Consider the following 13,523-nt stretch of genomic DNA (forward strand, 5'->3'; position numbering starts at 1 on the left):
ATTATTATCTATGTAAAAAACAATATTTTGACATAAATACCAGGGGATGTTTGATTTTCTTATTGTTACCATACAATCACCTTCAAGCTGAGATACAATTTTATGAAATAATGAACATTTATGAGTACTAGTGTAGAAATGTTTGTATTAAGCTGTAAAAAGGGGACAATGAAAACAAATAATCTAAGACATGATTTTAATTAATCCCTTAAAACAATGTATGTATGTATGGACTTCACTTATGTTCATTTTATTATTTCCTGAATATATTTTGCTATATAATTTAATGGTGCTCAGCAGCCTCCTTCCTCCTAATCTCGGCCCATTTGCTGACATTCTCAGGTGAGTTAGCTGAAAAAGCACAAATTGTTATATTAATGAATGGAGAAGTCAGTAGGGGCCATCCTAGATGGACATATGTCAATGAAATAGGTGACATTCTTAAGGAAATTAAAAATACCCATAACTGGCATAAAAGAAGTGAAAGAGGTCTTTTTGAATCGAAGCATTTTTGTTCTATCGTTTCTGTTTACCCTAATGGGAGATAGGCATGTTAAAAATGTATGTATGTATTTTTATTTAAATAACAAAATTGTTATATGACACCTTCATCCTCACCAATCGAAATCAACTACTAGCGCAAGGTGTACTATGTACTGAGAGAGTATTTGTAATACTGGGGGCATCAAAACACCTTATTATGGCCCTTTTTAAGAAATCCCATGTTGTAGTCTTTACAGAAAACCTTGGTAGAAAGATCAGTCTACAATCTGAGTTTTCATAGGAGGAAGCTCCTCTGAAAACCATACTGTGTGATCATTTCGGTTCCATCTTTTGCCAGTCTTTTTTTTTTCAGGAGAAATTCTTACTTGTATTTAACTTACTTTTATTATTGCAGTGAAGGTGACCTATGTCAATATATCTTTATATTTTGTGATTAACATAAATTATAAAATATTGAAAAACTTAGGAATATAAACCTCAATATATGTATTTGATATATTATCACAAAAGCTATTTTTTAGAGCAAACCTTTTTCCACACAAAACCTTTTTAAATTTTTGGTCACTTAATGTTGGAACTCCGAATACAATTGGGCTCATTGGAACCTTTTCATTTAGAGCCAAAATTAATATTCAAAGTAAATGAAGTTGTAAGATCTATATATAAATGTATCTTTGTGGTGACGACACTACATATACATCTATTACTTACCCAGTTTGTGAATTTTGTAGAAGACTGGTAGGGACACAGCAATCCCAATCATCCAATACCGCCAAATCCATTGGTTTTCTACGTAGTACTTCAAGGGGAACTGGGCAATCTTTGCAGTGAACGTGTACGGGAATTTCATAGGGCGGCTAGCAGACTCCGACATGATGAAGGTTTATTTACTGCAAGAACAAATGGAAAATTATTATGTAATGATAGTATGTTTTATGACATTGAAATACTTAAAACAAGATAAGGAGTTTAAATTAATGCACTACATTTAAACACGTAAATATAATAGAAATATAAGCTAAATATTTAAATAAATCTATACCTAATTATAATATATAAAAATTAATATGTAAGAAATAAATCTCATCTAACCTCAACAAATATGAATTAGTAAACAGTGTTACCAATAATAAAAATTATAACGCCAACCCTGTAAAGACAACATTAAAAATTAAATACCCTAAAATTTTTGTAAAAAAAAAATATATATTTACCAGTGACATGGGGCATTTTTCATTGAATTATATGTTTTATTGGTCACAGATTCTTAAACTAACTTCTGCAATATTTCACCATGCATTTACAGATTGTTCGCGAAACATGGAAACATTTTTAGTAAAATTATTAACAGAAATTAATTAAATATAATTATTAATTATTATAATCATCTTCATCATATTAGTTTCGCTACCAGTCATACTGTATATCAAAAATTAAATAAAACAGCCGTTGTCTGTCCACTGCTGAACATAAGCTTCTCTAAGAGAATCCTAAGAAAGATCATAAGGAGTCATCTGCTATCCCTGACTCTCTGCAATGCGTTTTTGATTTCTGCAATCATTTTCACATAGTAAGGGAAAGAAGGGTTATTACATTAAAAATTTTGTTATAATAGATATGAATAAATAATATAATAAATAAATTATATATGTATAAAATATCCAAATTAGTGAAAAAACTACAAGACACGTATTATCAGAGAATGAATTTAAAAACAATACATGTTTTAAAGAACCTTAGTATTAACAACCAGTATTAAAATTCCAACAGTATATTAAATTATTAATACATTTACATATAAATAGATTATCTACTTATTTATTGTTAGTAAATTGAAATGTTAATTTATTTAAATTTTAAAACATGTTTTGGTTTTGTGTATAAAAATTATTTGTATAATTCTTATTATATACACTGTCGTATGTACAATATAAAATTAATGGTAAATTATTGCGTGACAATGTTATTCATAGAGCCAATTGATGAAAGATATTGAATGACTAATATTTATCATTAAATTTATTTTTGTCCCTTAAAAATAGGTAGAAATCATTTAAGTTGGAAACTCTGTAGTTTTGACTAGATAAAGTATATTAAGGCATTTTCTTTCTAGACTAAAGTTTTATGGTAACTTTATCTGTAACTGTCAAGTGACAATATGTGTCAAAATTAAAAAACAAAAAAAAAAACCCCAAATCAAAATGTCAACTTGTTTTGTGGTGTCGTATTTGTGTATTTAGATGTAATTTTATTAAAAACTAATACTATTGACAATATAATGTTCGACAATGGCTTCGGTAAAAGTGGCTGTAAGGGTTCGCCCGTTCAATCAAAGGTATTTTTTTCATATCTAACCTGAAATAACTAAATACAGCCGAAGTTTATTGTCTACTTAGTTTTCAAATGTATGAGATAAATTGACGCCCCTATTACTTATTTGATTTAAATTTCGCATATGTATTGTGACATTATCTATATTTAATTATATAAACAATAGCGTTTTAGGTTATACAATGCATTCTAAATTCAGATTTTGAAAGTAAAAAAAACAGTGATGTCATGTTAAATGGCAATGACTTTCACGGTTCAGTTACATTTAGAGCACAAACTGTACCTCGGCCGGGTAATTTAGATGAAAGTTGACGAAAAAATATATAAAAAGTGACCCACATAAGCTAAACAGTAATTGTCCACCTTTGTTTGACTTTTTTGGAGAATGTTTGTTTGATTGTTTGTCAACATGCCAGTCATTCACTCTCTTTGTTTATGACTTTTAATTTAGTTTCTTTATCTCATTGCTGATACATTGATTATATAAATTAAACTTTGTAATTTTTATTCATAAATTATTTTATTATTGAAATGTTTTGAGAAAAATTGTATGCACAATTTAACAGTAAAGTCAGAATCACATTTATTTTAAAACTTTAAAATAAAATATATGACAGTATACTAAATATATAATTTATAAAATTTTTCTATAATTTTATTATTAAATTTATATATATAAATTAGATCACTTATAAGTAGTATATATATAAGCACCTTCTAAAATTGTTCTAATTGTTTATTTTTAGTTTAATTTAGCCACTTGTAGATTGTTAAATAAATTCAGAAATTTTTATATGCAACAGAATATTTATATAAAACATGAACAATTAGGTCATGTTGATTTTAAACTCTTATAGCTGTATGATAGATGTATTGTGGTTATCATTATATAAACTCCCTTATACTTTGTAAACAGTCGAGAGGCTCAACAAGTAAGTTACTTGTTGAACATTATCATTATAAGTTATAATGATAATGCTAAATATTTAATATATGAATAATATAAGGTATTATAAATAATTTATTATTTTGTTTCATTATCTTTATTGAAAAATATTTTTATTATAAGATAGTGTTTTTATTATGAGAAAAAGTATTTTAAATTACTATTTAAAATACATGTACTTTGTTGTATAAATGGTATTCCATATAACTGATGATGGAACTTCATAAGTTCCATCATGAAGGCACATGTTGTGCCTAATGAATTGCTATAATATATAATATATATTTATTTTATTTAATTAACACTTTATTGCACCAACATTACAGGATTTGCGGTCTTATTGCTAAGCAATCTCTTCCAGACAACTAAATAGAATTAAAGAATAAATAGGTAGGTGGCTCGTTAAAGAAATTGATTTGTAAAAATGATATAAAATAATAAAAGCATAAGCATATTAATATAGCTTGATTTGATGCGAGTGCTGGAGACTAGTAACTAGTAACCAGGGCTGTATTTGAATTACCTATAATTAATTTGTGCAATTGAAATATGAATACATATTTAGTATTGGTGTTTCAATTACTTCCTTTAAATTAATAAATAATTTTTATTTTAAATAATTAATTTTAAAGTACTTTGTAATTAGTATTTCTAATATTTATGTACTTAAAGTATTTCATGTACTACAAAATACATTTTAACATAATTACATTTGGTATTTTGTACAATGAACTTTTGTTATTAATAATAGGATTGCAGTTGCTATAAAGAACATCTTAAAATTCCTATCACTATTAGAATTCTTTTTGTTTTTTTATTTAATTAGCATGTAGAAATACATTTAAAAAAACTGGATTTTTTTAGTACCACTTAAACCTCTTGGGCTTGTGTGGTGATACTTTACATTTCATTCTCAAATGTCAATATTTACATTAATTAATATTTAGCAGCATACTTTAAAAAAGGGTGAGTGCAAAAGGTCATGGAAAGGTTGCAGTGTCATAGGATTTTCTGCCTGAAAAGTCCATCTCTCAATTATAATAATGGCGTTGCAGAGTTTCAAAAGATTTCCTACCACATAATTGTTTGTTTGTTAATATGATATAGATAAAGGGTTTGCTGGAAGGGAACTCTTACAGAGTTAATTTCGCCTGTTGTCTATCTTTATTTTTTATTTTATTTTATTTTATTTTATTGGCACATAAAACAGATTACAACCATAAAAAACTTAAGTAATAATTACATTTGTGATTCGGCTAGGTTATAATCCAATTACATTATGTGCACAGCTTGAGTAATACATTAAAAGCAAACACATAATATAAAAAGAAATACCTAAAATATTATATAAATATATAAAAGATAAAACTATATAAAAAAAAACATATTTTTAATCGTATTCTACAAAATAGAAAACAAGTTCTTTCTAAATATCAAATATTTTGTAGCGAATATGTAGATGAATTTGTGGTCGAGCAGTAAGTCGTTATAATGACGACACATTCTTACCACAGGATTGTAATAAGATTTAATATATATTATATGTTTGTAATTTTTTCTATACAATAAAGAATAAATAAATAAAAAAATAAATAAAATAAAGATTAATGATGATCAAAAATTAATGTCTAATAATGAAGGTTTTAGCATCTTTACTCATAGTGATCTGTCCTCACCATTAATTAATAATTACCATTAATAAATATTGTAAATTATAAATGAAACATTTACCAATATTGTTTTGTAATTTTATAATCAACTAGAAGAAACTATGAATACTCTTCTATTATTTTTGCTGTTACCATTTCAAGTGACAGCAGAAAGGACATAAAAAAATAAAGCACTTATATTAAGTCCACAGATCTCAGAGCCCATATTTGAGACCTGTGTATATTAAAACTATGGAAATGACAGTTGTTGTTTTATTTTCCAATAACAATGATTCTTGATGCATAATGATGTTCATAGCAGCAGTATTAAATTAAATGGTGGTGTAGTGGGCCAGGCCTTTGGGCTCTCTATAAGGTCTAACACAATAATAACTTGCGCATCTGTCGTACTTTCGAACGGGTGCTTCTAGTAAGGACTGGTCTGTTCAAGAATACTATGATTGTTTTTTTTTGTCAACATGATGTTTGGATAGTCATTTTATCTAATCACATTTTTGTTGTAAACTCAACTTTTATTTGAAAAAAGCAACAGCTGTGTTTACTACCAGTTCTTCTCAGCTATAATTGCATTCCGAATTAAGATTGGTAGATTCATAAAAAAAGTGCTAATCAATAAAAAAATTTTTTTTATACAACTTATTTTTATAATTGAGTTTACTTGAATATTTTTTTATTTTATTTTTTTATTATTTAAACAATACTAATAAAGTAGCCAGTAATAATGTCCATCTGTCCTCTAATTAATAATCGTTTGTTGCAGAGAGAAGGACATGAACGCCAAATTGATTGTACAAATGGAGGGGAAGAAAACAAGATTACTCACAGTGAAAGTAAGTCATGCCAACCAAACCGCTTCAAACAGCAGGATTTTTTCTTTTTTCTAGCTGTTCGTGATGTTGGTCGCAGATGGCCTTTACAGATGTTTTGGTCATCATTATCATCATCACATTGTGATGACTTCGATATTTTTTTTTAATATGAGATTAGGACAATGGCCCTTGTCTTAAAAAAAAGGTCATATGTCATTCAACATATTTGATTATAGTCCTTAAACTGATTGGGTTAAATAAATTATTAGTAAAAAACGTAAGCCTTTCATAATTTTTGAAAAATGAAAGGGAAAAAACGTTGTGATGCCTTCGGTAAATTTGGATAGACTGATGATTGTTTTAGCAATCAATAGACTTTGCTCCTGTATATGTCACATAGCTATTGAACCATGGGTATCTCCAATACCGATGGTGGAGTGGTAACATCAGTGTACCACTAATTTGATGTTATAGTTCTACTATATTGCTAAATTTGAATCAATTGTCTTTTTTTGGACACATAATGGCTGATATAATAAGGGTTTTTTTTATGCCACTAGAATGGCAAAGAAGCTGAACCATCTTTTTAAGGTCTAAGTCAAATTGGTTATCATCATCATCATGATAATCAGCCTTTAACTATTCATTGCTGAACATAGTCTCTCCCTATGGAGGGGTTTTGCCAGTAGTTGCCACGCTTGATAGGCGGGTTGGCAACCGCAGTTAGGCTTGTTGCTTAGATGTTTTAAGCGGGATACTGCTGCCCATCTCTTACCCTTGCTTAGTCGCCTACTGGCAAAGCTTATGTTCAGCAGTGGACAGTTAACACGTTGAGCCCGGCGCCGAATTTGCTGTCCTTTCCGTTCAGCCGGCAGCCGGCAGCCGGCGAGAGATACAATGTTGTATGCTATCGCCAAGAGATTACACCTATCCCCCGATTTACACGGTACTTGTTTTACACGTTTTCGCTTTTACACGGTTTTCCAAATAAGTTTTTTTTTTTTTTGTTTTTATCGCACTCTACTAAATGCTACTGTGTTTGAACACGTGCGCTATGTACACATCTCACGGGGAATCCCGAGCTTATGTGCTGACTTGCTGCACATGCACACTGTGTCTGTATTTCTTCGCATAAAATTAAAGTTTTATCTACGGAAAATTGTATTTGAGTGAAAGTTTCACAGTGTCAGAAAGATATAATTTTTTAGTTTAATGTATTGTAATTAAATAAAAAAACAGTGTTTCCGTAATATATTACATATTTTAACCTGTCAATGCATTTTATTTTTATTTCTGTGTACACCTAAAAGTATTGAAAAAAAATCACAACTGTTAAATAGCAAAATTATGCATTTTCTGCAAGTTTTTCGATTTACACGGTTTTCACTTGAAAATTTTTAATTTTCGATTTACACGTTTTTCTCAGGAACGTATCTACCGTGTAAATCGGGGAATAGGTGTACTTTAGTACTAATGAGATAAGAAATTCTTTGTCGCGCTATTTTGGACGTTTTTTAGGTGTATGTGTAATGTATGTGTGATTCTATTCCATATTTTCGTATGATGTACAGTAAAACCACATACGTGCCTTCGAGAGGTGATCAGTTACAAAAGACCTATCGAAATGTACAGATTGTTCGTAAAAAGAAAATTGAATTTAGTTTTGGAAATAGTTATTGCCCATAACATTGAATATGTCCGACGCTGGCCACACGGAAAGTTCGCTGCCGGTCCCTAGGGACCGGCGGCGGCCACACGGAAAGTTCGCTGTCGGTCCCCAAGGACCGGCGCCGGACCCAACGTGTTGAAGGCTGTTATAATGATGATGAGTCTTGAAATGATCATAGAACACACCCACTTTCGCGTTTCTAGTACTACTAATCGTATGAGAATAGCGCGATCTGCTGGTCTACCATGAAATACATTTCCGAATTTTCGGACTCAATTTCGTGTTTTCATTCATACCGAAATCGGTCCAGTAAATGGGCCTTTCCATTTTGTTTGTCATAAATTCTACCATAAAAGTCCAAAGGAACGGTATTTTTCACATTTTTAATCTTTTTAAAAAAGTATGTATTTATATAATTTTAACATCAGACTTGTGTTTCGTTCGGACTCGAAATTTCGGAAAACATTTCATGGTAGACCCTCTGATATAAATTGTTTCTAAGCGTCCCGTCCCGTGCACAAGTGTCGGTGTGCCTTCCATGCCTCGCGAAGCGCGAACACAATCATTTTAAAACGATCCAAACATGAAATTGGATACATTAAGATTTTGTTACACAAAAAACACTGGCTTCAATTGTGACTAAAACCAGTTGTTTTGATTTAAAAAGTATGTTAAACTACTGAATCGTGTTTCTACCGTGAAGCAGTTGTTTTTTTTTTTTTGCAAAATTATTTGGTTCGCAATTGGCGATGAGTATTTAGCTTAAGCGTCTTAATTGACTTAAGCTGCGATTTGATACAGCATAAATCTCTAATAGCTATTTAATTCTTGCACGCGTAATTTATTTTGATAGTGCTTCGGGTGAAGCAGTTGTGTATGCATGGCTGTGTTTAGGTTTGAAGGGTGGGATATGGCGTGAATTTACAGAGTACAGAGGAATAACACCTAAGTCCTCAGGAATGGCAACGCATGGGAGGTATTTTGAGCGAAACAGTATACTCTGTTATGTCCATGGTACTGCTTATGTGACCAATCTGAAAGCATATTCTTTCTGATCAAATTTTCCAAATCGGTTTATAAATGTCGGAGTTATGAGTGAACAAACAAAAAAAAAATACAATCTATAAAGAACCACCTTTTTTTCAAACTCAAAGTATTCGGGGGGGGGGGGGGGGGGCAAGGGATTGTTAATAATGAGAATCTGACAACCCCATTGCTAGCAATATACCCTATCAGATCAACCTCCACGCGGTTGCTCCTGGAAACCGTCTTGGTTAATTCTTTTTGAATTCGTCACGATGGGCCAACTGATCTGCTTCCATCCTCACCTCACTGGTGTCCCGACAGCATATACCGGTATCGCAGACAGGGTTAGATAGATAGATAGAAAAATTATTTACATTACATACAGCACACAAATTACAATAAAAAAAAACATACACATAATACACAGTAAACGAGATAAAAGAATGAAAATAAAAAAGCACAAATAAAAAAAAATCAAAATATAATACGAGGTCTGTCCGGAAAGTTCGTATAAAAGTGTTCTGGAATGCGAGAAAGAGGAGTGGGGAGGCCAGGTAAGCGCAGGACCCCTTCCTTATGTCCCTAACAATGCTTCAGTTCTGGTCTGACCGCCGTGCGGTGCGAACTGGCTTGTCACGCCATCTGTGAAGTTACCTCTTAACGAAACCCCGTCGGCATGGAGCCCGCTTCCGTTGAAGAGCAGCGCGTCGTAATCAAGTTTCTCTCGAAACTCGGCAAGAATGGCCGTGAAAGCAAAGAGTGGAAGACATCCGGGGAACCACGAACAAAAAAATCAAGAAAATCCCGCTCAAATGTCAAGACAATGTTGATTGTTTTTTTCGATGTTCGGGGGATTGTCCATCAAGAATTCGTCCCTCCAGGCCAGACAGTTGATGGAAAATTCTACGTCGATGTGCTCAGACGCCTCAAAGCTCGTGTGGCACGAGTTCGTCCAGAATTGGCGCGAGAGGGGCGTTGGATTCTTCACCACGACAATGCCCCTGCCCACACCTCTCTTGTTGTCCGTGAGTTTTTGAGTAAAAATTCCATTACGGTGACCGAACACCCCCCCTATTCGCCGGATTTGGCCCCGTGTGACTTCTTCTTGTTCCCAAAAACCAAATTGGTACTTCGGGGGCGGCATTTGGGGGACATAAATGAGATAAAAAAAGCTACGACGGGGCAGCTGAGAAACCTACAACCAGAGGACTTTCAAGGAGCCTTCTCACAGTGGAAACGGCGTTGGCACAAGTGCATTATGTCACAGGGGGAGTACTTTGAAGGGGATAAAATTGATTTACCTGAATAATTGTAAAATAAAAATTTTAAAAAACTTTTATACGTACTTTCCGGACAAACCTCGTAGATATATAAATTAACAATTTCCTTTCTTTTCTTTACCATTCCATTATCACTAAAAATTTCTATCAAAAAAAAAACTCTAAGGATTATTGTGGGATAGGATAAGGTTTAGCAGCTGCTTTATATCAGGATATATAATAAAATATATAAATAAATGGAAGACTAATATCAATAAACCACAAGACGTATTTATTAAAACGAATGCGTCACCGGGCGTCGTCTTGACCTGGCGTAGTAACATATTATTCAGTATGCAATGTATGTATTTGCACTTGGAATAGGGTTGTCACTTGTCACATTTGTGTATGTATATATATATATATATATATATATATATATATATATATATATATACGAAGGAGTAGAGTAGAAGAGGTATCTAATACAAATAAAAGCATGATTGTATCTTTATTTATGTTATAAATGTGAAAGTGTTTGTTTTTTTATACCATTAAGGTAAGCGGTTATCGCGACCTATGAACGCCTGCAATATTAAACCTCTTTACTAAACACTTTTTTTTAGAACATCATGCTATATTCTTAAATACAATATAACAAGATTTAATATATATATATACTTTATATATATATATTAAATCTTGTTATATTGTTACCACTTAGCGCCATAATTGCTTAATCAATCACTGTGGTATTTAGTATATATCTGATAGAGGAGGACATAGGACTGTTGTTCGTATATATCCGGTCAAACGGACGAAGTCGCAGCAAAAAGTGAATTAATAATTGGCACGTAGCGATAACCCTAGGTTGGATGCGCCTACGCAATGCATAGCATATGAATTAATGCTATTCAAATGTCGTGAACTGGCTTCACGTTTTGATTCAGTTGGTACTGGACTAGGGTTCATATCCTTTAGCAGTCGTTTTAATAAAGGAGTCGATTATTAATTTAGGTATATATTTTTTACTGTTACACGATTGAAAGGGGTTTTTTTTATACAACTTAGAATGGCAAACAAGCTGACGCCCCCCCTGATAGAAAGTGGTAACCGTCGCCTATAGACATGAGCAGTACCGTGGACATAACAGAGTATACTGTTTCGCCCATGATACCCCCATGCGTTGCTATACCTGAGAACTCAGGTGTTATTTCTCTGTACCCTGTAAATTCACGCCATATCCCACCCTACAAACCGAGACACAGCCATGCAAACACAACTGCTTCACGGTAGAAACACGAATGGGACAGAGGTACCCATGCAATCGACTTTTGTACAAAGTCTGCCTCTGGTAAATAGATTATATTTGTAAAGATAGAAATGATAACAGTTGTGTTGTTGTTACAGAATAGCAAAGAGCAAAATGACGGTAGCCGAGAGAAGTACAAGGACTTCACTTTCGACCACTCGTACTGGTCGTACGACAGCGAGGACCCGCACTACGCCTCGCAGGAACAGGTAACACCTCGCCGCTTTTCTTTAATGGATGATATTGGAATGGTAACTCCGCCTGCGCTATCGGCATACGCTGGCGGAGCACTAGTGAAGTGTGATAGATGAGAATGAAAACAGGCCAGTTAGACCATCATGATGAATTCATCAGGAATTAACCATGATAGTTACCAGGGGGAACCGCGAGGAGGTCGACCTGGTTGGGTTTATTGCTAGCAATGGGATTCTCAGTCTCCACTACTAATAATCTCTTCCCCCCCCCTATATATATATATATATATATATATATATATATATATATACACTAGTGGAAAAAATTAAGGGTTCAGAAAAAAATGCCAAATTTTTTGAGGTTTTTCAAGTAGCTGTATTTCCTTTCAAAAATATATATATTACAACATTGAAACAGTAACTTCTACACTTAAAGTTTTTAATTTAAAAGTTCTATCAGCAGGAAACAGTATAACAAGACAATTTATATATATATATATATATATATATATATATACAACAAGGGAGAAGATATGCTAAGTTTATCTCTTAGTAAAATGATCGTACAGATGCCGCTATATTAAATCCTGGTTTATGCAGTTCAGTCGAAATATATAACAAAAAGTCAAATGTTTATATTAAAGACTGCTGCGATCAACAATCCGACAGACAATGTGTGACCTCGCCTCTCTGTATTATATAAAAGATGACGTAAATATGTTTGCCCAGTTCATACAAATGAAGTCACCTGAATGCTCCTAAATGGATAATGGTTTCTAGAAATTATATCTTTATATGGATACAAATTGAGTTCCTTTCAACCGACTTCAAAAAGAAATAGTTTCTCAATGTGTTTGTATTTTTCTTGTATTTGTTACCTCACAAATCCGTCAATATTAAACCGATATTGAAAATTCTTATAGATTCTTCGTACAGATTGGATCCATAAAAAAATTGGGTTCCGTAGTTAATTTTTAAATCATAATGATTGATTTTTCCACATTAATTATTTTTGCAATTTTTTTTTTATATACAACTTAGATTGGCAAAGAAGCTGACGGCCCACCTGATGGAAAGTGGTAACCGTCGCCTATAGACATGACCAGTACCATGGACATAACAGTGTATACTGTTTCGCCCATGATACCCCCCATGCGTTGCTATTCCTGAGGACTCAGGTGTTATTCCTCTGTACCCAGTAAATTCACGCCATATCCCACCCTTGAAACCGATACACAGCCATGCAAACACAACTGCTTCACGATTGCAACACGAATGGTACAGAGGTACACAAGCAATCGACTTTTGTACAAAGTCTCCCTCTGGTATAATTTACACTTGTTGCTAATAGTAATATTATCCCGTACATCGGTGGATAGTTCATTAATAAGTCGAGGAACTAGATAGTTAGGTGTACGCTCACCATAACAGTTATTTACGTGAGCGCTATTGGTACAAAGTTGTTTGTAACTATACCAAATTTACTATTGTAATTTTTTGTAGGAAACAATAAAGAGTATCTATCTATGTATCGTTTATGTGCAGGTGTTCGCGGACCTCGGGCTGGACGTGATCGACAGCGCATTCGAGGGGTACAACGCGTGCGTGTTCGCCTACGGACAGACCGGCAGCGGGAAGACCTTCACTATGATGGGCTCCTCCGTCAGTACACATTACCTATACAGCCTTGTATATTGCATATACAGCCTTGACCACATTACTGTATTATCATCGAGGTATAACAATAATAAGTGTCACGCAAATGCTTGACCTCTAAGCTAGGATTTTTTGTGATGATGATGA

At 32.9% G+C, this 13,523-nt stretch overlaps 2 protein-coding genes across 3 annotated transcripts in view; one reads left to right on the top strand and one right to left on the bottom strand.

The window, feature by feature from the left end:
- Positions 1-182: 182 nt before the first annotated feature.
- LOC113515730 (uncharacterized) lies at positions 183-1,708 on the bottom strand. Of its 2 annotated transcripts, none has more exons than XM_026900008.3 (3): positions 1,597-1,708; positions 1,216-1,394; positions 183-351 (listed from the first exon to the last, which is right to left on the bottom strand). In XM_026900008.3, exons 2-3 carry the CDS (start codon positions 1,376-1,378, stop codon positions 284-286), a joined length of 231 nt encoding a protein of 76 aa, XP_026755809.1. In that variant the 5' UTR covers positions 1,379-1,394; positions 1,597-1,708; the 3' UTR covers positions 183-283. The 2 variants fall into 2 exon arrangements, with proteins under 2 accessions (XP_026755809.1, XP_026755808.1); XM_026900007.3 differs by having other exon boundaries at positions 1,547-1,645.
- A 946-nt stretch (positions 1,709-2,654) lies between these two features.
- LOC113517011 (uncharacterized) overlaps positions 2,655-13,523 on the top strand; it is a 45,371-nt gene continuing 34,502 nt past the window's right edge. Inside the window, exons 1-4 of the mRNA XM_052900749.1 lie at positions 2,655-2,839; positions 6,212-6,281; positions 11,625-11,735; positions 13,266-13,382. Coding sequence (XP_052756709.1) covers positions 2,793-2,839; positions 6,212-6,281; positions 11,625-11,735; positions 13,266-13,382 — 345 coding nt within the window. The 5' untranslated portion in view covers positions 2,655-2,792. The remainder of the gene's footprint in view (positions 2,840-6,211; positions 6,282-11,624; positions 11,736-13,265; positions 13,383-13,523) is intronic.

Source organism: Galleria mellonella, unplaced genomic scaffold (genome assembly GCF_026898425.1).
Source record: "Galleria mellonella isolate WM207_F2 unplaced genomic scaffold, CSIRO_AGI_GalMel_v1 utg65, whole genome shotgun sequence".
In the NCBI taxonomy this organism is placed as follows: Eukaryota; Metazoa; Arthropoda; class Insecta; order Lepidoptera; family Pyralidae; genus Galleria; species Galleria mellonella.